Source organism: Bufo gargarizans, chromosome 4 (assembly GCF_014858855.1).
Source record: "Bufo gargarizans isolate SCDJY-AF-19 chromosome 4, ASM1485885v1, whole genome shotgun sequence".
Taxonomy (NCBI): Eukaryota; Metazoa; Chordata; class Amphibia; order Anura; family Bufonidae; genus Bufo; species Bufo gargarizans.
In genome coordinates this window covers 512,653,358-512,679,648 of record NC_058083.1, presented here as the reverse complement: position 1 = coordinate 512,679,648, position 26,291 = coordinate 512,653,358, and the positions used below count along the sequence as shown (strand labels likewise).

General features: G+C 46.8%; 1 protein-coding gene across 2 annotated transcripts; it reads right to left on the bottom strand.

The window, feature by feature from the left end:
• Positions 1–394: 394 nt before the first annotated feature.
• Positions 395–25,888, bottom strand: BROX (BRO1 domain and CAAX motif containing). Of its 2 annotated transcripts, none has more exons than XM_044289340.1 (13): positions 25,758–25,888; positions 17,809–17,946; positions 16,549–16,655; positions 15,693–15,789; positions 13,573–13,668; positions 11,169–11,241; positions 8,905–9,010; positions 8,043–8,132; positions 7,501–7,586; positions 5,611–5,692; positions 4,537–4,687; positions 4,230–4,389; positions 395–1,008 (listed from the first exon to the last, which is right to left on the bottom strand). In XM_044289340.1, exons 2-13 carry the CDS (start codon positions 17,907–17,909, stop codon positions 922–924), a joined length of 1,236 nt encoding a protein of 411 aa, XP_044145275.1. In that variant the 5' UTR covers positions 17,910–17,946; positions 25,758–25,888; the 3' UTR covers positions 395–921. The 2 variants fall into 2 exon arrangements, with proteins under 2 accessions (XP_044145275.1, XP_044145274.1); XM_044289339.1 differs by having other exon boundaries at positions 17,809–17,961; positions 25,758–25,884.
• Between the last annotated feature and the right edge of the window lie 403 nt (positions 25,889–26,291).

The window sequence follows — 26,291 nt, the reverse complement described above, 5'->3', positions numbered from 1 at the left end:
CGGGCCACAGAAGAACAGTCCTACAGGACATGTTCTATATTTTTGCTGATGTCATGGAATGGACATATGGATGCATTTTTGCGGCACCATTGAAGTAAATGGGTCCGCATCCGACCCGCAAAAAATGCAGATCTGATGCGGACCAAAAATATGTTTGTGTGCATGAGCCCTAAGGGCTCATATGTATTTTCTGGTCTGCAAAACGCTGAAAATTTTCACCAATTCCTTTTGTTTTCCTTGGAGATAAGCCCCCGCCAGAAGTGTCTTGCTTTCTCCGCTCTCCCCATACTATACACATATACACTTGGCAGCGCCAAGGGATTTGGGAGTGATAGCCCCTGGCCGAACGATTGTTTAGCTGACCGCTATTGAATGTTATGGGGGCCTTTAGGAGAACGGTAACATCGAGTTGTCAGTTTATTCTTACATTTCTAGGAAGAACAACATGTACCAGATGTTTTTTTTCTTATGTAAAGGAGAATGCAAATATTTCCTAAAACAGACCTGGCTGGAGAGAGGAGATCCTCTTTACATTTAGTAATGTGACGATACAGTAGACACCGGCTCCTCTCACAATTGATTGTAATTACACACAGCAGCTTCTGCTTACTCCGCTAAATGAGGTTAGTGAAGGGTTATGGCTGTAGACGTGTCAGTTCTGGATATAGAGAGGTTCACCCCCTCAAGGGTCAAGGAGAAGAACACCCATATATCAGGTAAGGTGCTTATCTATACCCACGATGGGTGGAGAGACCACGTCCAAGTCCTGTATCCAGAAAAGGAGAAGAAACTGAGGGTCTCGTTTCTTTAACTCGAGACCCGGTTGTAATCTCCACACCTCCAGGAGTACAGGCGGGGAGTCTCTCCGGGGAAGGAGTCAGGAGTGGTTGGGATTTGGGCGTTTTATAATTCTGTGGTGTGTTAGGAGATCTGACAGCCGCTGTCCTTCTGGGGCTTTATGTCCGGTTCCTTCATAGGCTTCACCTCCTCTTCTTTCTTCGGTTTGGCCTGGAAAGGAATTTACGGGAAATGTCAGTACTGAGAGTATCCAACCTTAAATGGTACCTGCTGTCAACGCTGTATGCAAACTATATAATATACACTCATTGACAAAAAAATACCGCACTCAAATAGAAATGTCGGAATGCTACAAAACTCTGCATGGAGTTTTATATTATCTCAGGTGTGGTCTGACACAAGAGGGAGCAAATGTGCTGTCTTATTAAAAAGAAAAAAAGACTACTTTTGGGTAGTGACTGCTAGATGTGTCTCCATGAGGCACTTAAAGACATTTTGCCTAGTTGACAGAGGGGGCGCATCATTGGTCTGAGAGAAGCAGGATGGTTGTGTTGATTGAACTGCCCGTCATCTAGGCTGTGCCGACCTAGCTGTTAGGGCACACACACATGGCGACTAGGCGCTGGCTGGCTCCCACAGTTTCATGGTCCACCATCCAGACACAGATGGCACCTTCATTACACCCCCGGTCTCTGCTTCAACCATTTCCATGTTCTTAGCATAAGGAAATTTAGTGTCATGGCACCCATTACGTGTCCTTCCATTGACAGCCAGTTGCCTTCATTTGCAGTGGTGTTGTGAATGAGAAACATGGACTGAAAATGTATGTCTTTAGCAACAAATCCAGTGTCTGTTTGGGATCTCATGATGGTCTGGATTGGTTATGCAGGACTCATGGTGATCGCTGCCTTTCCTGTGGAGCGACACACTGCCCCCAACTGCTGGTGTGATGATCTGGGGAGCCATCACATACGACAGTCGGTCACACCTAGTAGTTATACAAGGGACACTAACAGCTCAGCGATATGTGCAGGACATCCTGACACCACATGTGGTCCTCTCATGGCAATGCTTCCAACTTGCATTTTTCAGCAGGATAATGCTCGACCTCACTGCAAGGGTTTCCCAGAAAGGTCCCCGCCAGATTATAACATGTCTTTGGCTGCTCAGTCATCAGATTTATCACCAACCCAGCATTTATGAGACCAGCTGGGACGCCAGCTTCAGCAACCTACAAGTGTGCAGGATCTACAGGCCCAGCTGTGACATCTGTGGGCAAATGTGCTGCAGGATACCATACAGAACCTGTGTAACCCCATGCACAACTGTATCTCATCTTGTATGCAGGCTAGAGGCCGTATCTCATCTTGTATGCAGGCTAGAGGCCGTATCTCATCTTGTATGCAGGCTAGAGGCCGTATCTCATCTTGTATGCAGGCTAGAGGCCGTATCTCATCTTGTATGCAGGCTAGAGGCAGTATCTCATCTGGTATGCAGGCTAGAGGCAGTATCTCATCTGGTATCCAGGCTAGAGGCAGTATCTCATCTGGTATCCAGGCTAGAGGCAGTATCTCATCTGGTATCCAGGCTAGAGGCAGTATCTCATCTGGTATCCAGGCTAGAGGCCGTATCTCATGTTGTATCCAGGCTAGAGGCCGTATCTCATCTGGTATCCAGGCTAGAGGCCGTATCTCATGTTGTATCCAGGCTAGAGGCCGTGTTTCATCTTGTATCCAGGCTAGAGGCCGTATCTCATGTTGTATCCAGGCTAGAGGCCGTATCTCATGTTGTATCCAGGCTAGAGGCCGTGTCTCATCTTGTATCCAGGCTAGAGGCCGTGTCTCATCTTGTATCCAGGCTAGAGGCCGTGTCTCATCTTGTATCCAGGCTAGAGGCCGTGTCTCATCTTGTATCCAGGCTAGAGGCCGTGTCTCATCTTGTATCCAGGCTAGAGGCCGTGTCTCATCTTGTATCCAGGCTAGAGGCCGTATATCATCTTGTATCCAGGCTAGAGGCCGTATCTCACCTTGTAGCCAGAGTAGAGGCCGTATCTCACCTTGTAGCCAGAGTAGAGGCCGTATCTCACCTTGTAGCCAGAGTAGAGGCCGTATCTCACCTTGTAGCCAGAGTAGAGGCCGTATCTCACCTTGTAGCCAGAGTAGAGGCCGTATCTCACCTTGTAGCCAGAGTAGAGGCCATATCTCACCTTGTATCCAGGCTAGAGACGGCCCAACAGGATCCTAGAGCCTCCTTTCTATTTTACAGTGTCCCCAATAAATTTCTCATTTATCATTAGAGATAGAAAGTTGCATTCCATTCCAATAACTCCTTCTTAGTGCTGTATATTTTTTTGTCTGAGTGTATTTTGGTTAATGTACACATTGTATGTACTTGCTCAGAATCTCTGCACTCACTGAAAAAAACACAATAATTATGAGGCATACAAGTTGGTGGAGCATTTCAATGAAGGACCATACTACACAGTGTGAGGATTGGAGGGAAACCTTTTAGACGAGGGACGGCTGCAGGCAGGTCTTAAAGGGGACCCTTCATTTTATAAAACTTTGCAAATGTCATAGTGACATGTCATAAGTTAATGATCACGGGGTGTACGGGTGCCGAGACCCCCACTGATAGCTAATATGAACTGTCAGAGGCGCTCAGCTGAGCACTGTGCCCCTTCGTCCGTAAATAGATTTCCTTGGAGAGTGAAGCAAGCAGTTTACAGGCTCAGAGAGAGTCTACAATCCATACACAGTGAACATCGCCGCTCCCTGGAGAGCCAATCAGAAATAAGGGTGCACAGCGCTCAGCTGAGAACTTCTGCCTATTCATTTTAGTGATTTAGGGGATCTGAGCACCCAGACACCCAAACTGATCAAACTTCTAACATGTCACTATAGCAGAAGTTTGGTAATATAATAGGTACTCTTTGATCTCTGTGTACTACTGCAGAGAGGGGAGCTGACAGAGGGGGGCACGACGGACCTTCTGTGACACACAGAGAACATTTCTTTATGTATCTCGGCTTTCATTGTAATATGTGATCAATTAGGATTACAGGAAAGTAGAAGAATAAGGGAAATGTGCTCGGATGTCTTATTTTTTGTATGCATTTTCTTTGGTGTTCCTTCAAGTTTTAGGCTATATCAAAGTCCAGCTTAATTGAGAGTCCATGATGGACTACAGTGAGGAGCTCTATGACAACACTGACTAGGACTCTTTCCTTGTGCATTACAAGCAGGCATAGAATTATAGGCTGGGGTGCAGAGCCCCTGAGCATGGGAGAAGATCATAGCAGCTAGTGACCTCCTCTTCTGGAACTGAACTTTGGAAAAAAAAATTACAATTAGAGATGAAGCTGGCAGATAGCGAAAACCGGTGAAAACTACATGATTCAGGTGACATTGTGGTTAGAAATAGTGCCTTACACTGTCGTCCTTTGGCCTTTTTGTAAGGTCGAATCCCGCCTGCGTCTCTGGGGTCCACTGCGGGCTCATAGCTGGGAACTCAAAAGGCACGGGCTGTACCAGACCATAATTTGCTTTTAATTCCAACTCTGGTGCCTCTGGAGGAACCTTCTGAAAATAGCTGAAATGTACAATGAATAGGATTTTGGCAGACAGCACCGATGAGTACATAACAACATCACAACCTGGACACAGAAGACTCCCAACCACAAATATGCTCCAAGAACATAAAGACTCGGATCTATCCCCCATGAAAGCTCTGACTTACATGAAGCCATTCTCCCGCTGACATTTCTCTAGGGTGTTCTTCACCTGTGTTCCCAGTTTCCTGAAGAAGAGGTGTCCCGAGGGCTTAGCTGTGGTTCCTGGGCCTTTGGTTTGGCCATATTCCTTACACAAAGCTTCAGCCTTGCCAAAAACTTAACAGGGAAGAGAAAAGTAAAAGAAATAAAACAGTTCTCAGTACTTATTGAAAATGTGTGCCAGGTATGATCACTAGAGGATAGAGCTATAGACGGAAGTAACTGCAATCCTCCCATAAATGTAGGGAAGGAGGGGTATGCAGCTGCCGACTCTCTCGCTGATGCTGCGAGAGGGGGAGCAGATGTGGGAATCGTTCAGGCCATGAAAAGGTTGTCTGCTTTAGACAGTCCTTGTTGTTAGGAGGGTACCCCATATATAAGAGGATTACAGGCGTCCTGATATACAGTAGGTCCAAAATCATCCAATAGTCCCTACATTAGTCATTTACCTTAGACAACCAAATAAGATGCTGACAGAAGCCTCTGGAGGTGGCTTATGTTCCATGAAGACAAAAGATCAGGCATGTTGAAATCCAACATGTCCAAGCCTTCATTCCTCTGTTATAGGGGGAGAATAGGGGAACCCTTTTACACACTATTGGTAATGGCAGCTGCCAGGCATTGCTTATCTGCATTTTATTTTGTCCTCCAAAATATTGTTTAAAGGGTTTGCTCATTCCTTTATACTGATGGCCTATCCTCAGGATAGGTCATCAATATCTGATTGGCAGGGGTCCGGCACCCCACCCATCAGGTGTTAGGGAGTAGCGCCAGAACAACATAGCTCCGTCAATTGTCTAGTGGATGGAGCTGGTTACCATTCACTTCAATGGGAGCTGCAGTAACCGGGAATGTCCACCGCAGCATGGATGTAGCCGTGTAGTTCTTCAGCTAAATCGGCGGGGTGTCGGACCCCCAGTAATAAGTACTAATATCACAACCTCCTTCTGGATTAGTCTTATGCAGGTCTGTCTCTGGCTCTCGTCTGTGCTTTCTAACGTAAATGGATCACTGGCACAAACCAAACAACATGGACTCACATTTCTCAGATTCCTGTAGGGACCTTATTGCTTCTCCGCACTTGTCGCTGGACAGGAGAGTCTGACCGTGATAACAGAAGGCCTGTGGAGGGGATCAGGGGGTTAATAACAAATGTACATGTAGAATGAACACATGTTATACCATCCACCTACAGAATGTACTAAGGAGATACCAGTCTTCAATTCCCTAAGAAACCCTCTCTTTGGGATGGGTAACAAAAGCATGGGTTTCACATTTTTCTAGGCAGTAGCTTACTTAAAAATGGCAGCCCGCTTTAGACAAATCCTGATTAGATGGTTTTCAAGCCCAAATTCGATGCAGATTTATATTTAATATATCCGTTCTTCTGATGCAGAGCTCCACATCCCCTGCGTAGACTGTAGATTTCACAAGTAACATTCTTGGTTCCTTCAGTCACCACTAGGGGGTGCCTACTGTCTACTATGTTAATACAGCATACAGTAAGCTGCTGAGCTCCCTCAAGTGGTGGCTGCAGGCAACCAGAGTGTTATATTTTAAATCTAAGACTATGCAGAGGATTGAGGGGTCTGTATGCGAAAAACGGCGCTCCAACTATTATAAAGATATATGACTTAGACAGGGTGCTGAATCTCCATAAGATAAGAGACCAGTCATGTATGGAGCCTTACTGGAAGAACTCCACACTTATTGGCAATGCTCCATGGGAAACTAATATGCAAAGAGGTATCTCCCAAGAAAGAGAACCATCTCGCCACCGCCACCCATTGGAAGTGGCTCCCTATGAGTTAAGATCTGACTTTTCGACAAACAATGGGATTTGATATAGCCAGGCCAGATAACCAAACGTGGACTGTTTCGGGGTGCGTACCCCTCATCAGTAGGATTCTAGCCTTAGAAGCGGCTGAGGCGAGGTGCTGAATCTCCTTGAAGAGACCAGTCTTGTTTGGAGACTTATTGGCAAAGCTGCATGGGAAACCAATAAACAAAGAGGTATCTCCCAAGAAAGAGAACCACCTCGCCAACGCCACCTATTGGAAGTCAGGAGTACTTCCAGTAAGTCTCCATACAGGGCTCTTTAAGGGGATTCAGTACCGCGCCTAAGTCGCTACCAAGACATCTGACCGAGCCAGGAAGAATCCTACTCCGTACTGATGAAGGGCATGCCCCCCGAAACAGCTGTCTACAGATGGATATCTGGCCTGGCTATATTCCCTTGTCAAATGCCATGGCTTGTTATAAAGTTAGTCCTTGGCTCATAGGGAGACACTTCTAATAGGTGGCGCTGGAAAGATGGTTCTTTTTCTTGAGAGAGACCACGATGAAGCTGTGTGTGTTGGAGGGGGGGGGGGTGCTTTTTTGCGGGTCAATGTTTTTAATGAGGCACAATGGACCCAAAAAGTGCAGGATAAATAAAATCTGTATATTTTATCATCTGGGCCATTACAAATGTGCAGGTATCTACAGTTTTTACATTTTCAAAAATAAAGAATTTTTTTTATTGTTCACATTTTTGCTTTACTTTTTGTTTTGGTCCCTCTATGGGACTTGAACATTTGATTTCCTGATCTCTGCCATAATACACTGCAATACCTGGAGGACATTGTGAATCCCTGGGCTGCCACAGCATACCATTGGCACCCTTAGCATGGACTAAAGTGTTAAATGGCTGGGATTGGCTGAGTTATCTATGATCCTGTTCGGGATGGAGGGGATGTATAATACGACCAGTAGCCGCGAGTGACGTCTCTGTATCCACTCCATCGTTGTGCTGTAATAGTATCGTAGCTTGTGGGGTTTACTATTACAGTGCTGGGCACACAGGAATTAAAGGTCATAGAATTTTTGGTATTGGGCAGCATGGCCGATCAGCAGGATTTCCGGACTATGGATATGGGTCGTGTACTTACGTAAGCCATATAAAAACACATCTTCAGTTGGGTGTAACTTCTCCACTTCGCTACGTACACCGGATCCAGACTGATGAGCGTGTGATCTAAAAATGGAGAAAAGAACAGTACAGCCGTGTGGAGATGGTATCTGACCTCTGGGGCCCCCATGCGTGCACAGACTCCTAATGGAAAAGAATAAGACCATAGGAAACTGCCGATTTCTGGAAATCAGCTTTTTCCACACATGGAGGAAGGCTGTGCATGTAAAGTTAACACTCTGGCCGGAAATGTGGGGCCTTTGTAAATGAAGGGATCTCAGAGGTGAAACCCCCAGCTATTAAACTCACAACCTATCCATACAGTCATCCCTTGGCCGGCCAGTGGACTCTCATCATTGCTGCACTTGGAAGATGTTGTGGTGACTGTCGCCTTCTAGTGGACACTACGGGAATGGACGTAGTACACTCAGCAGCCGTTACTCCTTCACCTTAAACACTTGCTTGTGTTGCTGCCATTTGTACCGTTTGGTCAACAGAGGAGAGAAACACAAAGACACTTACCTACTCTTTGGTAGAAGTTTGCTGTTTCGTAGGCCAAAGCTGCTATCAGACCAGGGTTGTGCTTCAGTTCAATAGCCCGAGCGATGGTCACTGCACACACGAAGGAGAGGACTTGTTATAATGAGACCATCTGTAGGAATATCACTGCTTATAGAGAGATGAGCGGCAGAACAGAGGAGCTGCTTATCTCTTCATGTAGAAGCCAACTATCTGGTGAGCATCACACTACACACCTCAGCTGCTGTAGAACCTCCTAATACACCCCTTAGCTGCTGCAGAACCTTATAATACACACTTCAGCTGCTGTAGAACCTCCTAATACACCCCTTAGCTGCTGCAGAACCTCCTAATACACACCTCAGCTGCTGCAGAACCTTGTAATACACCCATCAGCTGGTGAGGGACCTCATAACACACACCTTAGTTGCTGCAGAACATCACGATATGCACCTCAGCTGCTACAGAACCTCCTAATACACACCTCAGCTGCTGCAGAATCTCCAAATATACACCTCAGCTGCTGCATAACCTCCAAATATACACCTCAGCTGCTGCATAACCTCCTAATACACACCTCAGCTGCTGCATAACCTCATAATATACACCTCAGCTGCTGCATAACCTCCTAATACACACCTCAGATGCTGCATAACCTCCTAATACACACCTCAGATGCTGCAGAACCTCCTAATACACACCTCAGATGCTGCAGAACCTCATAATACACACCTCAGATGCTGCAGAACCTCATAAAACACACCTCAGATGCTGCAGAACCTCATAATACACACCTGACAAATCACTCACAGGTTTAAAACAAAGGGTTGCAGTAATACCACAAGATGGCGGACGACCAACGTACCTTCCTGTGCTTCGGCCTGGCACTGGATGATATAAGCATCAATCACCCGACTTTCTAAATCTCGTCCTTTCTCCACTGGGGAGATGAGTTTAGGAATGTGACTCTCCTAAAAAACACAAAATTTATAGAAAGTTCAGTAATATCATATGATATACACTAATGCTGAGTTTTCGGTCACAGCACAATGTTTGATCCAGATTTGTGAAACCTCTTTAAGCTGCTTGTCTCATCAGAGAGACCCCCCTGCCCCCCGCCCCCCCTTTCATAATGCAGCCACCATGGCACAGGACCTGGTCATGGAACCCTGGAAAAGCTGCCTATTTTACTAGGCAGCAATACAAATGAATGGACATCCATGTAAAACAAGTGCGTCTCGCTCATAGAGGGGGTCCCCACCTGTGCGCAGACAGGGTCTCTTGTTCTCTGCCCCCTGCATCTGCCCAGAACACGAGCTGCTCTTCACATCGGGCTGCAGACATGACAGCAGCGGAGAAGAGAGCACGACTGGTGGCAGGAACCAGTTTGCTTGCACAGAGGATGCATTGCTGGTAATCTTCTGCACAAGCGCAGGTTACTTTAGCCTTCGTCCTATCACACCGGGGAACAGCACAGCCCGCTCAGGTGTCAGATAAAGTTTCATAGACTTCATGGGGTGTCAGAAACAAAACACTTGACCCTTGTGTCCTGGGGGGCAAAACCCGACACAATAAAGGTGGAGAAAACCAATTAAGTTCCCAGAAAGAGCTTAGGAAAAGCCTCATGCAAGATTTTACAACGGATGGCCAATCCTCAGGATACGTCATTAGTATCCGACACTCCGAGTAGCTCCGGTTCCAGGACTACACAGCTCAGTCCACTGAAGCGAGTGGTAACCATATTCATCCTCTACACAATGGGCGAAGTTGTGTATTTCGGCCATGGGAACTACTTGATGGCTGATGGGTGGGGATGCGGGGTGTCAGACGCCCACCAATCAGATATTGATGGTTATCCTGATGATAAGTTATCAATTGTAAAATCCTAGACCAGCCCTTTAAGGGGGTTTTCCCACTAACAGAATAGCGTTGGATCGTTAAGGTCCGAACACTGGGACCCAAAGCGATGGGGGTCTTGGGCGGTAATGCGGATGTGTGACCACCGCTCCATTCGCTTCTATGGGAATGCTGGAGATAGTGCCAGTATCGGTGACCACGCATGCACTTCTGCGTTCCATTCACATAGGCGACTCTAGGTCCCCTGTTCTCATGATCGCTGTTGGTCCCCAATAATCAGACACTTATCCCCTATCCTGTGTTCTTAGTGCAAAAGCCCTTTAAAGGGCGTCTGTCTGTCAGCAGATTTGTAGCATGACACTGGCTGATCTGTTACATGTGCGCTTGGCAGCTGAAGACATCTGTGTTGGTCCCATGTTCATATGTGCCCGCACTGCTGAGAAAAATCATGTTCTGATATATGCAAATAAGTCTCTAGGAGCAACAGGGGCGTTGCCGTTACACCTAGAGGCTCTGCTCTCTCTGCAACTGCCACGCTCTCTCCACTTTGATTGACAGGACCAGGCAGTAAATATATGTCCCCAACACCTCCGTTGCTCCTTGGAGGCTCATTTGCATATATTAAAGGGGTATTCCCATCACAGACAATGGGGGCATATCGCTAGGTGCGGGTCCCAGAGGTGCCGCCCTCCATTCATTTCTACGGGGCTGCCTAAAATAGCTGAGCGCTGGCTTGGCTATTGCAGTGTGCTCCCATTCACTTCTATGGGAGCAGCGTTTGGTGGTGGACGGACCCTGGGAAATCTGGGGTCCTCCGGCCACAGCTCTCCCCGCTCCATTCTCCTAGCGATATGCCCCCATTGTCTGTGATGGGAATACCCCTTTAAAACATACGAACATGGGACCAACGCAGATGCCTTCAGCTGCCAAGCGCACATGTAACAGGTCAGCCAGTGTCATAGGTGCAAATCTGTTATTCGGGCCAATAACCGGCTAAACGAACGTTGGTACAAATGTTTATTTCGGATCACTGCCCACAAGCAAACCCTCATTTGTAAGCTGGCTGTATCTTTCATGTGGGCATGAAATTCATTATTTGCAATTATCTCACCTGTGCACAGAGAATGTTCTCCCCACAAGATGCAGACTGTACGGGGACAACAGTAAAGACGGCTTCATATAAATTCACTAAACGACGCTGATCAACAGGCTGTATGGTCGATCTGCGCTCGCCTGAGGGTGGACTATCTACCTGTGTGAATGGGCCTTTACCTTCAAATGGCTGAAAATGCCAGCTGCAATCTTCTGGCTCTTGTGAACTTCTTTGGCCTCATTTTCTGTAATGCTGCAACGAAACATCACGCGTTATGTAATAAACGCAAAACGAGAAAATGGAAGATCTGGACAAAAAATGTGAAATGATTGTAAAGGTTTTCCTCACTAGGACTACTGGGAAGACAGTAAAGCAGGGAGACTTTATCAGATCTCTTCACCTTCTTACTAAAGTTATTCCACCTATAGGTGGTTACCCCGTGTATACATTTAAAGGCTCTGGACACCTCTGACATAGAGAAAAAGTGTTTTTTCATCTTGATTGAAGTCTTCTCCCGGCCAGGCCGCACGCTGGACTGAATGCGCACGCCGCAGCGCATGCGCGATGGTGACTTCTTCCTGGCCAGTATAGTACAGAGCCAGCGTGCGCGTTCGCGGCTCTGTACTATTCTGGCCAGGAAGAAGTCACCATAGCGCATGTGCGTTCAGGACAGCGAGCAGCCCGGCCGGGAGAAAAAAAAAGGAGTCTTCTGCGCAAGTGCGGCCACCGGGAATCCGGAGAAGATTGGTGGCCGTAACCAGGGGAGACCGAATGACAACAATGAGGTAAGTGGGGATGAATTTTCTCCTAAACGGTGGGAATTGGTTAATCAAATATATTTACAAAAATGATCACTGTCAAATCATTAACATATTTAACAGTGACCATTATGATGGGATAACCCCTTTAAGTTCTTCATTGCTTCTCCTGATATTCAGTTTATAACCTGCTCCTCATGTCACACTATTGTCATGTGGATGTGTTCCTCCCAGTACAACATGCTGGATTTCAGATCTGTGTGTCCAGGATGCTGCTGTCTTCACTAACTCATGTATCCACACAGTTTCATTCCTGGTCTGATTTCTTCTCCTGCTGAGGACTGTTTTTGCCCCTCCATCCCCTGCAGAGTTTGCCCTGGATGCTCTCCTCATTCTCTACATGTATACAGTCTGTGTGATTCTCCCCTGCAGACTGCTATCTGTGTGCCTTCCTTCATCTGAATGAGGTGCCCCCACCCCAGTGATCTGCCATGTACAACCTCCTCTCCTTCCCTGCTGCTATCTCTAACACAGAGAGAAGGGATGGGGAGAGCAGAGAGAGCCATCAGAAACAAGAGCAGTGGTCCGATAGATTTGTCAGATTCAACAGATTGGTGAAGGATTTAGGGCTCATTTACACCACTGGAAAACAGCCGTGTGATGGATGTTTTCAGAACCAATTAAAGTCTATGGAGCCACTGAATAAAAGCCGTCAAAAATAGGAAATGTCCAGACGGACCCCACTAAAATCGATGGGCCCATTTTCAACGGTCATATAGATGGTCGTTAAAAATGGGTACCCTATGTAAAAAAAGAGCTTTATAAGCTCCCAGTGTCGTGACGTCACATCCCGTGCCTCCAGAGCGGAGCAAGTGTTCCCTCAGGTGCAAGTGAATGAGTTGAGTTTTTTTGTTTTTTTAAAGAACTCACAGGTGTGGGGGCACATATTTAAACTGAGGGCCCAATGGGGAGCACATATGTTTAACGGGGGGGCACTAAGGGGGGCATTATAGATACTAGAGGGCACTATGGGGGCCATCTGATGTCCAGGGGGAACTATGGGGGCATTATGTATACTGAGGGCACTGCAGGGGATGGGATGTTAAAAAAACAAAAACAAAGCCAATGAAATGTATCATTTTTTAATGGCCATTAAAAACGGATGCAGAACGGCCCAAAAACTAAAGCACACACTGATGCTAAATGGCCATGAAATACTGACAGCGTATCTGTGTTTAACAGACTTTTTTTTCACGGTCATGTGAATGAAGCCTTACACACATTCTGCGCAAACAAAAGAGTAGGACATTTTAATTAAACAATTTTTAAATAGCTGCTTCATTTTGCATTTAGGAAAAACGATTAGTGCAGAGGTGTCCATAGAGGGTATCTCATCAGGGCAATCCCTGTCCGTATGTTCTATAAGCGGGACTTTACCAGATTTATCAACAGCGTGTGTGTCCTTAGCTCATCAGGACACCATTTGTGGTCAGATTTGTTCTCACCAGCCCTAAGCACAGAGTGGGATAGGTGGTAAGCGATGTGAAATGTCCTCTAAGGCCTTCACCAGGTTCGCTCTCACAAGGAACACTCTGGGCACTTATGACAAGTGGGAGCGACGTGCCAGCTTTTGATGAAATTTGGCTAATGTGTATGAACTTGCAAAAACATAACCACATGATCAGACTACACAGGGTTTGTTTGTAGTCTGTAACCATGGAGACACACAGGTCTATACAGGAGCTGTATATACAAATCAATAGATGTTTAGCAGGGTTGGAGTAATATAACTAACAGATACAGACCAAGGACAATCGGTACTCACTCTTCCTTCCCAGCCAGCCGTGAAGCGTACTTGCTGTACCAAAGACCCAGGTTAAAACCCATTGAAATCAACTCAAAAACGGCATCTTGTTGAGCACTGCAAAGAGCACACAAAAGAATAACGATACACAAGTGCAAAACCTAAATATATGTGCCTGATGACGGGACCTTCATAAATAAAGAACCTCCAACTAAGGCTACTTTCACACTCGCGTTTTGGTTTCCGTTTCTGAGATCCGTTCAGGGCTCTCACAAGCGGTCCAAAACAGATCAGTTTTGCCCTAATGCATTCTGAATGGATAAGGATAATACATCAGTTTGGCCTCCATTCCGTCTCCATTCCGCTTTGGAGGCGGACACCAAAACGTTGCTTGCAGCGTTCTGGTGTCCGTCTGATGAAACTGAGACAAACGGATCCTGACACACAATGTAAGTCAATGGGGACGGATCAGTTTTCACTTACACAATATGGCACAATAGAAAACGGATCCGTCCTCCATTGACTTTCAATGGTGTTCAAGACGGATCCGTTTTGGCTATGTTAAAGATAATACAAACGGATCAGTTCTAAACGGATGTGATTGTGCAGATTCATGACGGAAAGTAGCCTAAGAAGATCGTAACGTTTTTAGGGCCAAACTAAATTCTGTGATGATTCATTTCATAGCACATCTTTACAGTGGTCAGAACTTTTTCTGATACAGTCCACTGATTAGAGGCTTTGGCCCCTTTCACACGGGCGAGATTTCCGCGCGGGTGCAATGCGTGAGGTGAACGCATTGCACCCGCACTGAATCCGGACCCATTCATTTCTATAGAGCTGTGCAGGTGAGCGGTGATTTTCACGCATCACTTATGCATTGTGTGAAAAGCACAGCATGCTCTATATTGTGCGTTTATCACGCAACGCAGGCCCCATAGAAGTAAATGGGGCTGCGTGAAAATCGCAAGCAAGTGCGGATGCAGTGCGATTTTCACGCATGGTTGCTAGGCGACAGTCTATTCACTGTATTATTTTCCCTTATAACATGGTTATAAGGGAAAATAATAGCATTCTTTAATACAGAATGCTTAGTAGAAGGTCAATTGAGGGTTAAAAAATAAAAAAAATTAACTCACCTCCTTCTCTTGATCGCATAGTTGCCGATCTCTTCTTAATTCTTTAATCATGAGCTGCCGGCTAAAGGACCTGTGGTGACGTCACATCACATGGTCCAATCACATGGTCCATCGCCGTGGTGATGGACCATGTGATGAGCTCAGTGACGTCACCACAGATCCTTTGACAGATCCTGAAGAAAGAACAGGAGACCGGCAGCTACGCGATCAATTGGAGGAGATGAGTTAATAATTTATTTATTTTTTAACCCTCAATTGACCTTCTACTAAGCATTCTGTATTAAAGAATGCTATTATTTTTCCCTTATCACCGTGTTATAAGGGGAAATAATTACATCTACAGAACACCGAACCCAAACCTGAACTTCAGTGAAGAAGTTCGGGTCTGGGTACCACAGTCAGTTTTTTATCACGCACGTGCAAAACGCATTGCACCCGCGCGATAAAAACTGAACAACAGAACGCAATCGCAGTCAAAACTGACTGCAATTGTGTATCTACTCGCGCGGGTTTGCCGCAATGCATCCGGAGCCAAAACGTGACGCCCGTGTGAACCCAGCCTTACATGGTAAAACTGTGTCATGCCTGCAGTCACCAGATAGATCACTGCAAATGGGGCACCACAATAATATGCAACTGACAATACAAGGCTAAACCCTCACACTGATGTGAAAAAATTAGATTTTAGCCAATATATTCCTGTTAGGAACATATCGGAGCCCTGCAGTCACCACCAGAGGGAGCTCACTGAAGCCATTTCTAAAGCTCCTATTGAACTGTGTGCAGTGAGCTCCATCTAGTGGTGGCTGCAGGGGACTCAGATTTGGAGCTCCGACTGACGATAAATGAATCAGCACAAACAGCTGGACCTAAAAGTGACATTGTGTTTGAAGGCGGTGGTATAAAACACTAATACACAGCACTGCATTCGACCCATATGACAGACAAGGCCGATCACCTCAGCCCCTCATCTGCTGGGGGACGCACACAATCAGGCTGTACCTGGGCACGTTGCCCTGCAGGGTGTCCGTCCACTTGAAGTTCTGGATGTAGCGCAGCTTATTGTCTTGAGTTCCTCCATCCAGTGAATTAATGAAGCCTAAAGTCCAGGAGAAAAAGGAACAGACAGTAATAAGACCAAGATGTCCGCCCAGCCTGTACCTTGTGTGTGTGTTATGTAGGTTTTTTTATTTTTATTTTTTATTTAATTTTAACCCCTTCCACAGATGGCTGTAACTGTATGTCCAGTTTACCTGTGCAAATTGACATACAGTTAAAGAAGTATTCTACATTGAAAAATCTATTCTTCCCTTTATAAGATAGGAGATAACTGTTAGATCGGGAAGGAATGCTCGGACCCCCACCAACCACAAGAACTGGGGTCCCATGTCCCCCACATGAATAAAGCACCAGGTCGAGCGTGCGCATTGCCTCTCCATTCATCTCTATGGGACCGCCAGAGATGGCCAAGTACAGCACCTAGCTTACTCCACACGTCCCGTGAATGGAGCGGCAGTCCTCATGTTCAACCGGCTGTACATTTCAGGGGCATGGGACCCCTGTTCTCGTGATCAGTGGGGGTCCTAGCAGCTGGAACCCCATTGATCTAATAGGTATCCTTTATACTGTAGATGGGGAATTACTTCTTTTAACTTGAATACCCCTTTAAGTCCAAGTCCTGGGGGTCAGGTTACAGCTGTGCAGGATGTCAGACCCCTGCTGATCTAATATGAATGGCCCATTCTGAGGATAGGCCATCAATATCAAAATATGGACAACCCCTTTAAGGGGTTAGTTGGGGGGGGCTTTTTTTTCCTGTGTGCCAGAAAATGGAAACTATTTCATTTTCTCCACTCACCCAGTAGCAGAGAAAAGTACACATCCGAGGCGTTCTTCATCATCTCGGGGTTACAGGTCGGGTCTGTGAAGAGTTCCAGGAGTCGCGCTCTTGATGTTCGTAAATCACTTGAATGTTACATGGGAGAAATGGAAATATCGTCACTTGATTCACTGGTTTACACCTTCATGCATCCCGACTGGTGAATCCCCATACAAACCATGTATTTTTGTATCAATCAGAGCTATTTCTCTTTTACAGAGCTCCAAATCCTCTGCTTCTCTGCAGACAGCCATAGAGGTACAGGATAACATTCCTTGTGCCTGCTGTCACCACTAGAGGGAGCACAGACGCTTAGTGAAGACAGGTGCATTTACTATATAGGGCCTCATGCACATGGCTGTTGCCGTTTTGCTGACCACAAACTCAGGATCTGCAAAATACATATATCGGGCATGTGCATCCCGCACTTTCCTCGGTCCCCATTATGGAAATGCATATTCTCGTCTGCCAAACGGATCAGAGTAGGACATGTTTTATAATATTCAGAAGAGCCACACGGATGCAGACAGCACACGGATGACAACCATCCGCAGCTCCTTATAAAATTAAATGGGTCTACGTGCAATTTTCAAAAAATTCGGATTAAACATGGACCCAAAATCCGGTTGCATGCACAAGGCTTAAAGGGGGTTTTCCCATCTCAGACAATGCGGGCATATCGCTAGGATATGCCCCCATTGTCTGATAGGGTGGGACCCGCACCTAAAATGAGAACGGAGAAGGGAAATGAACGGAGGGTGCACTGCACATGCGCAGCCATCCTCCATTCATTTCTATGGGGCCCCATAGAAATGAATGGGAGCATGGTCCGCGCCTGTGCGGTGCGCTCCTATTCTCTTCTACGGGAGCAGCGCTTGGTGGTGGACGGAAGCTGGGATATCCAGGGTCCTCAAGCCACAGCTCTCCCCGTTCCGTTCTCATTGTAGGTGCGGGTCCCAGCGGGAGCCGCACCGATCAGACAATGGGGGCATATCCTAGCGATATGCCCCCATTGTCTGAGTGAGACAACCCCTTTAAGTGTTATGCAATAAGCTCCCCCTGGTGGTGGCTGTGTGCAGCAGAATTGTATCATTTGTCATTAGGTCTATGCTCTGGAGCTCTGTAACATGACTGTCAGCCTGTAGGGGCCCCACTATGACAGTGGCCACATTCATTTGTAAACCCACCCCTGGATTCATAACTAAAGATATAGACTAAATCTGCAGAAATCAATCTCACCTGCATATCTTTGAGGCTGCAGGGGTGGAGGCGACGCCGTAGAAATTAAAGGAGACCGGCGCCGTGGCCTTGAGAGGGTTACGATGAAACCAGTGGGTCATTTTGGGGAGATGGTTCCTTTACCAAACTGTGAGTCTCCTGGAAGAAGAATACCTGTGTTAGAAAGATGGAGACATCAGAGCAGCGGTGGCGGCATCTAATGAGCGCGACAGTCCGGCAGCAATCAATTAACTAATGTGGAGGTAGAACTATGATGTCACCATCTCAGCTCCAGGGCTGAGGCTACATCCACAATACTGTACCCCCGGGGGCCCCCTGGATAGGAGTGCAGCAAGATGGCACATCCTCTATGCCAACTGAGAGTCCCACTGAGCTGATTAGCACCTTCATGGGTCCACAATGCCATGGCGCTTTATCGTTTATTTAGCGTTCATACAGTCACATGGTCCTGTGTGGCCAATCCGCTAAGGCTGGGTTCGCATCACGTTTTTCCCATCTGTTTAACTTATATGTTAAACGAATGCCTCTGACTGATGCCATACGGTAACATCTGTTCATCAGAGTTCCATTGTAAAAAAAACTGGAAAAAAAAAACGTATGTTTTTTGTTACCGGACTTCGCAGGATACAAGAACGTGTTGTGCTGTGTTTTTGTTTCCTTTTTTTCCCTAATGTATATGTCAAATTGAGGCATCAAAGGTGATGTGAACCTACCCTAAGCAGGACACTCAAGTAGCATAGAAAGCACTCTAACTGGCACCCTAAATAGGAGGGTGAGCACTTGTCGTATGCAGGACCCATATCTGCCACATGCCTTATAGGGGTCGTCTCATCTCAGACAATGGGGGCATATTGCTAGGATATGCCCCCCATTGTCTCATAGGTGTGGGTCCCACCGCTGTGACCCGCACCTAGATCGAGAACAGAGCCCGTGGTGGCTGGAGGACTCCCGTCCGGCCACCACCAAGCGTTCTTCCTATGGAAGTGAATAGGAGTGCACTTCTATGGGCCCAACCGATAATTTCGGAGACCCCATAGAAAATGAATGGAGGGCGACATGCGCAGTGCGTTCTCCACCTCTTTCGGGGCTCCGTTCTCGATACAGGTGAGACCCACACCTATCAGACAATGGGGGCTTATACTAGCGATATGCCCCCATTGTCTGAGATGAGAATAACCCTTCAAGTTAGAGGTTTTTCCCAGAGTGCGGTTATCCTTTGTCAAAATAGAAAAGCTGGATGCCTGTGCGCTCCCCCCTTCCACCTTTTGAAAGCCATATTGGTTTTCACCCAGCTTTCCCAGAAACAAAAAGATGGAACCAACCCAATAACACAAAGGATCAGATTTAAGATTTCCCATCCCCCCCCCCCTCATGACTTCATCACAAACCCCCTATTATGTAGACGTGAATGACGCCCTTGTCCGCGGGGGGCATTGGTTATTACAGTGGGTACACGCAGACAATGCCACCACTGTCACTTTACTTCCTGGATGAATTATTACAGGACTCTGCCGCATTAATGGCTCCGCTCTTCTACTGAGGGGAGGGGGGCGGGAATGTCACCGACTTTACAGAATGAGATTATTCAGGCTTCGTATTATATAATAAAAATATTATTAATTCCAGAAATGTTACCGGATACGCCCCCGCCCTCAAAGGTCAGCTCTGAATTACAGGGCGTGACCATAAACTTTGCAATACACTTCATACACTGTCCCCTACTGTACTGCTGGAGACTAGATAGGCAGGGGCATCACTGACAGTAGTACAAGGGGATCCTGTAGAAACCTCTTCCCGGTCTCCTCTTCTTCTCACCCGCCCCTTGCTTTACAGCTGCTGCAATGTCCGTAACAGCCTCGACCCAACAATGGGGCATGGGCCGTAGTGAAATCTTAGCCAGCTTTAGCTGTAGGCCTCACTGAGTTGCCCCCCTATTAGTCACAGCAGGTGCCTCCGCACTTCCTCAGTAGTCACAGCAGGCCCAACCCACTTACGCAGCCAGTTGTCCACTATGGACCCCTCTTTGACTAGTGATCACAGCAAGGTTTTCCCCTTTTCCTTAGCGGACAGTAACTGCCCCCCAGTAGTGAAAGCAAAGCCTATGTATTCCTAAGAGCAGAGGGAGGGGGGGCTATGAATATATAAAATTGGAAAAATATAAAAAGAACAACCTGGGAAACTAATGCAGCTGTCACTTTAAGACGAATACACCCAGGTCAATGGAGAGCCATGTCTATGACGTGATGTCTCCTTCACGTGACCACAGCACACAATGACTGTGCCGGGCGTTATCTCAGGAGCGCAGACCTGTATTTCCTGATTATTCTTATCACCTTACTGTACAGGCTGCTGGATATCCACAGGTAACATATCAAGTGCCAAAAACATAGGATACAGGAGACGGAAAGTAAGACAGAGTATGACTAGCGAGCTAGATGGGTCTCTCTAGGACCCAGGGGGCCAGTGCGACTAGTAATACACAGCAGTGACATCACTGGTGTTTCCTCTGTGATGTCAGATGGGGTCCTCTCTCTTGTTAATTAAGGGGGTTTTATATACCTAGGATAACTGAGAAGGGAAGTCCACCAAACAGACCTGTTCCAGCAGGGGGTGCTGCTGCATTTTTGCAGAAGTGGAGGTTAAATATGAGATTTTGCATGAAGGAGGCAGTGGTCTATAGGCACTGTGGTGGATGGCGCCATCTATTGTACTGGCCTGACATGGTTAGCACGACTACATGGGTACTAGACTGTGCATTCCCTGCAAGCTATCCATATGGCGACACTATGAGGGTCTAATGGGAAAACTATATGACAAAACAAATTGAAGATTCAGGTCTGTCTAAGGGGTCTAAGGGGTACGTCCATAATATTTACCACTAGGACGGCCTTGGGGTGCAGCATGTGAGAAGAATCTGGCAAGTGGGCACATGCCTAAGGAGGCAAAATTTCAAAGGGGGTCCAAGTGAGTTTGAGGAGGAAGAGAGTAAAAATTGGCCCAGTGGGAGCATAAAAAAAATGTCTCTCTCTGGCTGTATTGAGGAAAAGCAGTGCAACCTGAAAATCAGGTCAATGCAGAACTAGTGATGTAACCAGTAACCAGAACAGGAAGCGCTGAAATAGCATCTGTGCTAAATACAGGCTCGTGACCAGACCGCTCTGTGATCTCATCTCTGGGGCATTTACATTACAACGAGGACAATTTATTTACAATTTTTTTTAGTTTAATAAAAAAAATTATAATAATTATACAGACACTGACTTCACATCTCTCTCGCATCCCCTGCTGCTTCAGTGTCCGGGCAGAAAACGTCCGTTTTACATTATAGGGGGATGTGGTGTTTAATTCAGTGTACGTTAAAGGGAACCAGTAGCCTCAAAAACACATATAAAACCGCCAGCATTCCCTCATAGTAGCCCCCAGTCATGTGTTTGATCCGGTAATCTGATGCTCCATAGATTCAAAAAACGATGTTTTAAGCGCCATCTTGCCGGTCAGCTTGAAGTCAAGGTAAGCGAGCCCCCTAACCGTCCCCTCTTTTGTTAGATTGACAGCCTGCAGTGCGGGCAGGATCAAATAAGTCTCGCGCATATGCGTTGCGCTCCTTGGTACGGTGTGATCCTGTCTCTGGCTGCCGCTGTTAGCCGGGTTTCCTCGGCGCACTGGGCCTGAGCGAGACTTATGCGATTCCAATCTAACAAAAGAGGGGACGGTTAGGGGGCTCGCTTACCCTTGACTTGAAGCAAGGAAGCCGTTGCCCTCTTGACTTCAAGCTGACCGGCAAGATGGCGCTTAAAACATTGTTTTTTGAATCTATGGAGCATCAGATTACCGGATCAAACATGTGATTAGTAACAGACTGGGGGCTACTATGAGGGAATGCTGGCGGCTTTATATGTGTTTTTGAGGTGACTGGTTCATTTAATCTTATTTTAAAAAGGACTAAAAGACTCCCAGAATATACAGTCAGGTCCATAAATATTGGGACATCTACACAATTCTAACATTTTTGGCTCTATACACCACACAATAGATTTGAAATGAAACGAACAAGATGTGCTTTACCTGCAGACTGTCAGCTTTAATTTGAGGGTATTTACATCCAAATCAGGTGAACGGTGCAGGAATTACCACAGTTTGCATATGTGCCTCCTACTTGTTAAGGGACCAAAAGTAATGGGACAGAATAATAATCATAAATCAAACTTTCACTTTTTACTACTTGGTTGCAAATCCTTTGCAGTCAATTACAGCCTGAAGTCTGGAACGCATAGACATCACCAGACGCTGGGTTTCATCCCTGGTGATGCTCTGCCAGGCCTCTACTGCAACTGTCTCCAGTTCCTGCTTGTTCTTGGGGCATTTTCTCTTCAGTTTTGTCTTCAGCAAGTGAAATGCAGCTCAATCGGATTCAGGTCCGGTGATTGACTTGGCCATTGCATAACATTCCACTTCTTTCCCTTAAAAAACTCTTTGGTTGCTTTTGCAGTATGCTTTGGGTCATTGTCCATCTGCACTGTGAAGCGCCGTCCAATGAGTTCTGAAGCATTTGGCTGAATATGAGCAGATAATATTGCCCAAAACACTTCAGAATTCATCCTGCTGCTTTTGTCAGCAGTCACATCATCAATAAATACAAGAGACCCAGTTCCATTGGCAACCATACATGCCCATGCCATGACACTACCACCACCATGCTTCACTGATGAGGTGGTATGCTTAGGATCATGAGCAGTTCCTTTCCTTCTCCATACTCTTCTCTTCCCATCACTCTGGTACAAGTTGATCTTGGTCTCATCTGTCCATAGGATGTTGTTCCAGAACTGTGAAGGCTTTTTTAGATGTCGTTTGGCAAACTCTAATCTGTCCTTCCTGTTTTTGAGGCTCACCAATGGTTTACATCTTGTGGTGAACCCTCTGTATTCACTCTGGTGAAGTCTTCTCTTGATTGTTGACTTTGACACACATACAACTATCTCCTGGAGAGTGTTCTTGATCTGGCCAACTGTTGTGAAGGGTGTTTTCTTCACCAGGGAAAGAATTCTTCAGTCATCCACCACAGTTGTTTTCCGTGGTCTCCCGGGTCTTTTGGTGGTGCTGAGCTCACCGATGCTTTCCTTCTTTTTAAGACTGTTCCAAACAGTTGTTTTGGCCGCACGTAATGTTTTTGCTATCTCTCTGATGGGTTTGTTGTGTTTTTTCAGCCTAATGATGGCTTGCTTCACCCATAGTGACAGCTCTTTGGATCTCATCTTGAGAGTTGACAGCAACAGATTCCAAATGCAAATAGCAGACTGGAAATGAACTCTGGGCTTTTTTATCTGCTCATTGTAATTGGGATAATGAGGGAATAACACACACCTGGCCATGGAACAGCTGAGAAACCAATTGTTCCATTACTTTTGGTCCCTTAACAAGTGGGAGGCACATATGCAAACTGCTGTAATTCCTGCACCGTTCACCTGATTTGGATGTAAATACCCTCAAATTAAAGCTGACAGTCTGCAGGTAAAGCACATCTTGTTTGTTTCATTTCAAATCTATTGTGGTGGTGTATAGAGCCAAAAATTTTAGAATTGTGTCGCTGTCCCAATATTTATGGACTGTAAGTCACTGAACATTACGGGAGGAGTTCTCAGAGCAGAATTCTGAATGCAGCTGTGGATGCAAAAAGAGAAAACTGCCCACCCATTAGAGCAGAGTTGGACTATGTGAGGGGAGGCAGCACATGTTGTCACGTGGTGCTAGGGCCCTAAGGTGTAAAATGAGAAGAAGAGGAGAGAGGAGGGGGATGCAGCTGCCCCAAGATGCTGCGAGAGGGGAGAAGGAGAGATCAGATGTGAATTCACAGAAACCAAGCAGAGGTGAGGGAAACGACGTGGCCCCCACTATACCGAATATGCACCTACAGCAATAGTGTGTACAGCAGTCACATGCAGAGCTCTGCTACGTCTCCAGGTGCGGCATGTGATGGTGTGATGTCATCACTGGTTAATTATAGACGAGTGGTAATAACAATTAGCACATATTACAGTAGTAGAGGGCATAGGTATAAAACGCGTCACAGAAGCACCGGCCATTTATTAACCCTTTAAAGGGGTATTCTGAGAATTACACCAAAAAAAATCATGTAACAACTTTGCGCTCTCCGGTCAGATTATGCTCCAAGCGCCTCCTGGATCACGTGCCGTACAATGTGCACATTTCTAGCCCGGTTACAGTTCATGACCTGACCCCTGCGCTCCATCATCACAGCGCATGCGTGTGAATGAATCTTCGCCAGCGCTGTTACAGCATAGACTAGTAACCAGCCCCCAACCAGGCCAGCTGCGCCTGCACAGTCGGACAGCCTCAGACGCTGATTTCTAGGTCTTCTGCCTGTATGCTCCCTGCTCTCCCCCTCCCTTCTCACTGTGTTAGAGATGGCAGCAGTGAGGGGAAGGAGGCTGTACACGGCAGATCAGAGGGTTTGAGGATCCAAGGAGCACATCTCACACAGTCTGCAGGAGGAAGACAACAGCATCCTGGACACACAGACCCAGCAAGTATAACTGCGAGGGGCAGGTCCACGTGAGGAGCCTCAAACCAGGAGCAGTTTGTAAGGCTAGGTGTGAATTCTGGCAGAGAACGGCTGCGGGAATTCTCTGGATCTGGCACTGGCAGAAACAAAAATTCCCGCCGGCTCCCATAAAGTATTATGGGGTTCGGCGTAAATCCAGCCGCCTTCCGGCAAGCATGCAGAGAATTGGCCGAACACAAACTGCTGCACTCTGCGATTTGTGTCCGGCTGATTCCCGGTATTGTCTGCCGGATCTACACTGGACCCCATAATACTTTATTGGGGCCAGCGGGAATTATGTTTGTTTCCAGCAGTGCCGAATCCAGTGAATTCAGGTGTGAAACTAGTCTTACCTAAATATCAGGGGGTCTGAATCGCCCCCCAAACCGCTGGATGCCAAGGAATCGCCCCCCAAACAATCGGATACCAATGAATCAGCCACCAAAACATAAAATATCAAAAAATGGCCCACCAAAGCATAAAACATCGAAAAATGGCCCACCAAAACATAAAACATCGAAAAATGGCCCACCAAAACATAGGATATAGGAAAATGGGCCACCAAATCAATGTATGCCAAAGAATGGGCCTCCAAACATCTCAATAGAAAGGAATGAACAGTAAAACAAGGAACGGGGCTCCACCGGATACTAAGGACTGTCCAGACCCCCCCCCCCCCCCATGTGAAGAGGTGGAACCGTGGGGGTGTCACCGGTTGGACAGCACCGATCATGGACATGTCTAGAGACATCCACAGAAGACCAATTGCTGGATGTTTTCCCATTGAAACCACAATTGTGAGGTTTTTCCTGTTCCTCCAAACCTTCCCTAGACCCTCGTGTGTGTCGTACAGGTAGTCACATGACCATGGCGGACAATCACTGCCCACAGCGGTGCCATGAGTATGGACAAGACGCCGTCATGTTGTGTTTGCCACCGTGGTCTCGTGTCCACAACTGGCAGGGGACTTAGATGGTGGGGACAGGAATAGAAAAATGTTTTAAGAATATTAATATATATATATTATATATTTTTACTCCTGAAAACCCCCTTTAAGGAGAGACCTGTTATTAACCCCTTCCTGACCGCAGTCTATGAAGCCAAAGCAATTGGATACAATCCTCTGAAAGTCATTTATCAGAACTGTTTTACGTTTTATTAATGATACATTTGACGATTTTACCAGCAAATTATATTATCGTTCCCATGTCCGCCAGATATCATACAGCAGTGACCTCGAGGCTGCTGCACTACAACTCCCAGCATGCCTTGGCACCTTTATGCATGCAGCTGTAGGACAAGTCATACTGGGACTTGTAGTCCCACTACAGCTATACCCAGCAACAAGTGGTTGTCCAGTGTGACGACATGACGCCCAGCACATACTCACCACTGCAGGGTCAGCAGCACCGTGTAGCCCCCCCAATATCCTCGGCTCTCAGGTACAACTGTGGAAGCAGCAGTAATGTCTTCCTGGTTGTGACACAAGGAGGAAGTCTCCGCCCTGCAGGGCCCGGCCACCGCTGAGGGAGGGAGAGACACGTGACGAATGCCGTCACATAGGTAAATATGGACTGGGGCGTCTCTGCGCATGCGCAATGGCATCGCTGCCGCTCCCACACCACCATGTTACATAGCTGTGGGCGGTGTTATCGGGATACACACCTCTCTGTCAATCATTCGAAAAGCATCGCCCCTCCTGGTTACCATGACGTCATACCCTAGTCGGCCAAGGGTGAGCGCATGCGCATGGGAACCAAGCTCGTCGGTTGTCAGGGTAACCATGCGGCTTGGGGAAAGGTTCTATAGGCAGTAGGCGTGTTCTAGATGCTCAGCCAATAAGAATACTAGGAGAGGTAAGAGAGGCGGGGCTAGTGATGACAGCGAGGCTTGGCTTAGGGACGGGAAGGGCTGGGTCTGGGGA

Bases quoted from the DNA above. Each gene is read 5' to 3' on its own strand.
- BROX (XM_044289340.1), bottom strand. From the start codon at position 17,909: ATGACCCACTGGTTTCATCGTAACCCTCTCAAGGCCACGGCGCCGGTC. The intron at 16,656-17,808 runs GTGAGATTGATT...GTAACATTCAAG, and splicing joins GCAGCCTCAAAGATATGCAG to TGATTTACGAACATCAAGAG. The intron at 5,693-7,500 runs GTAAGTACACGA...TCCCCTCCACAG, and splicing joins TGTGTTTTTATATGGCTTAC to GCCTTCTGTTATCACGGTCA.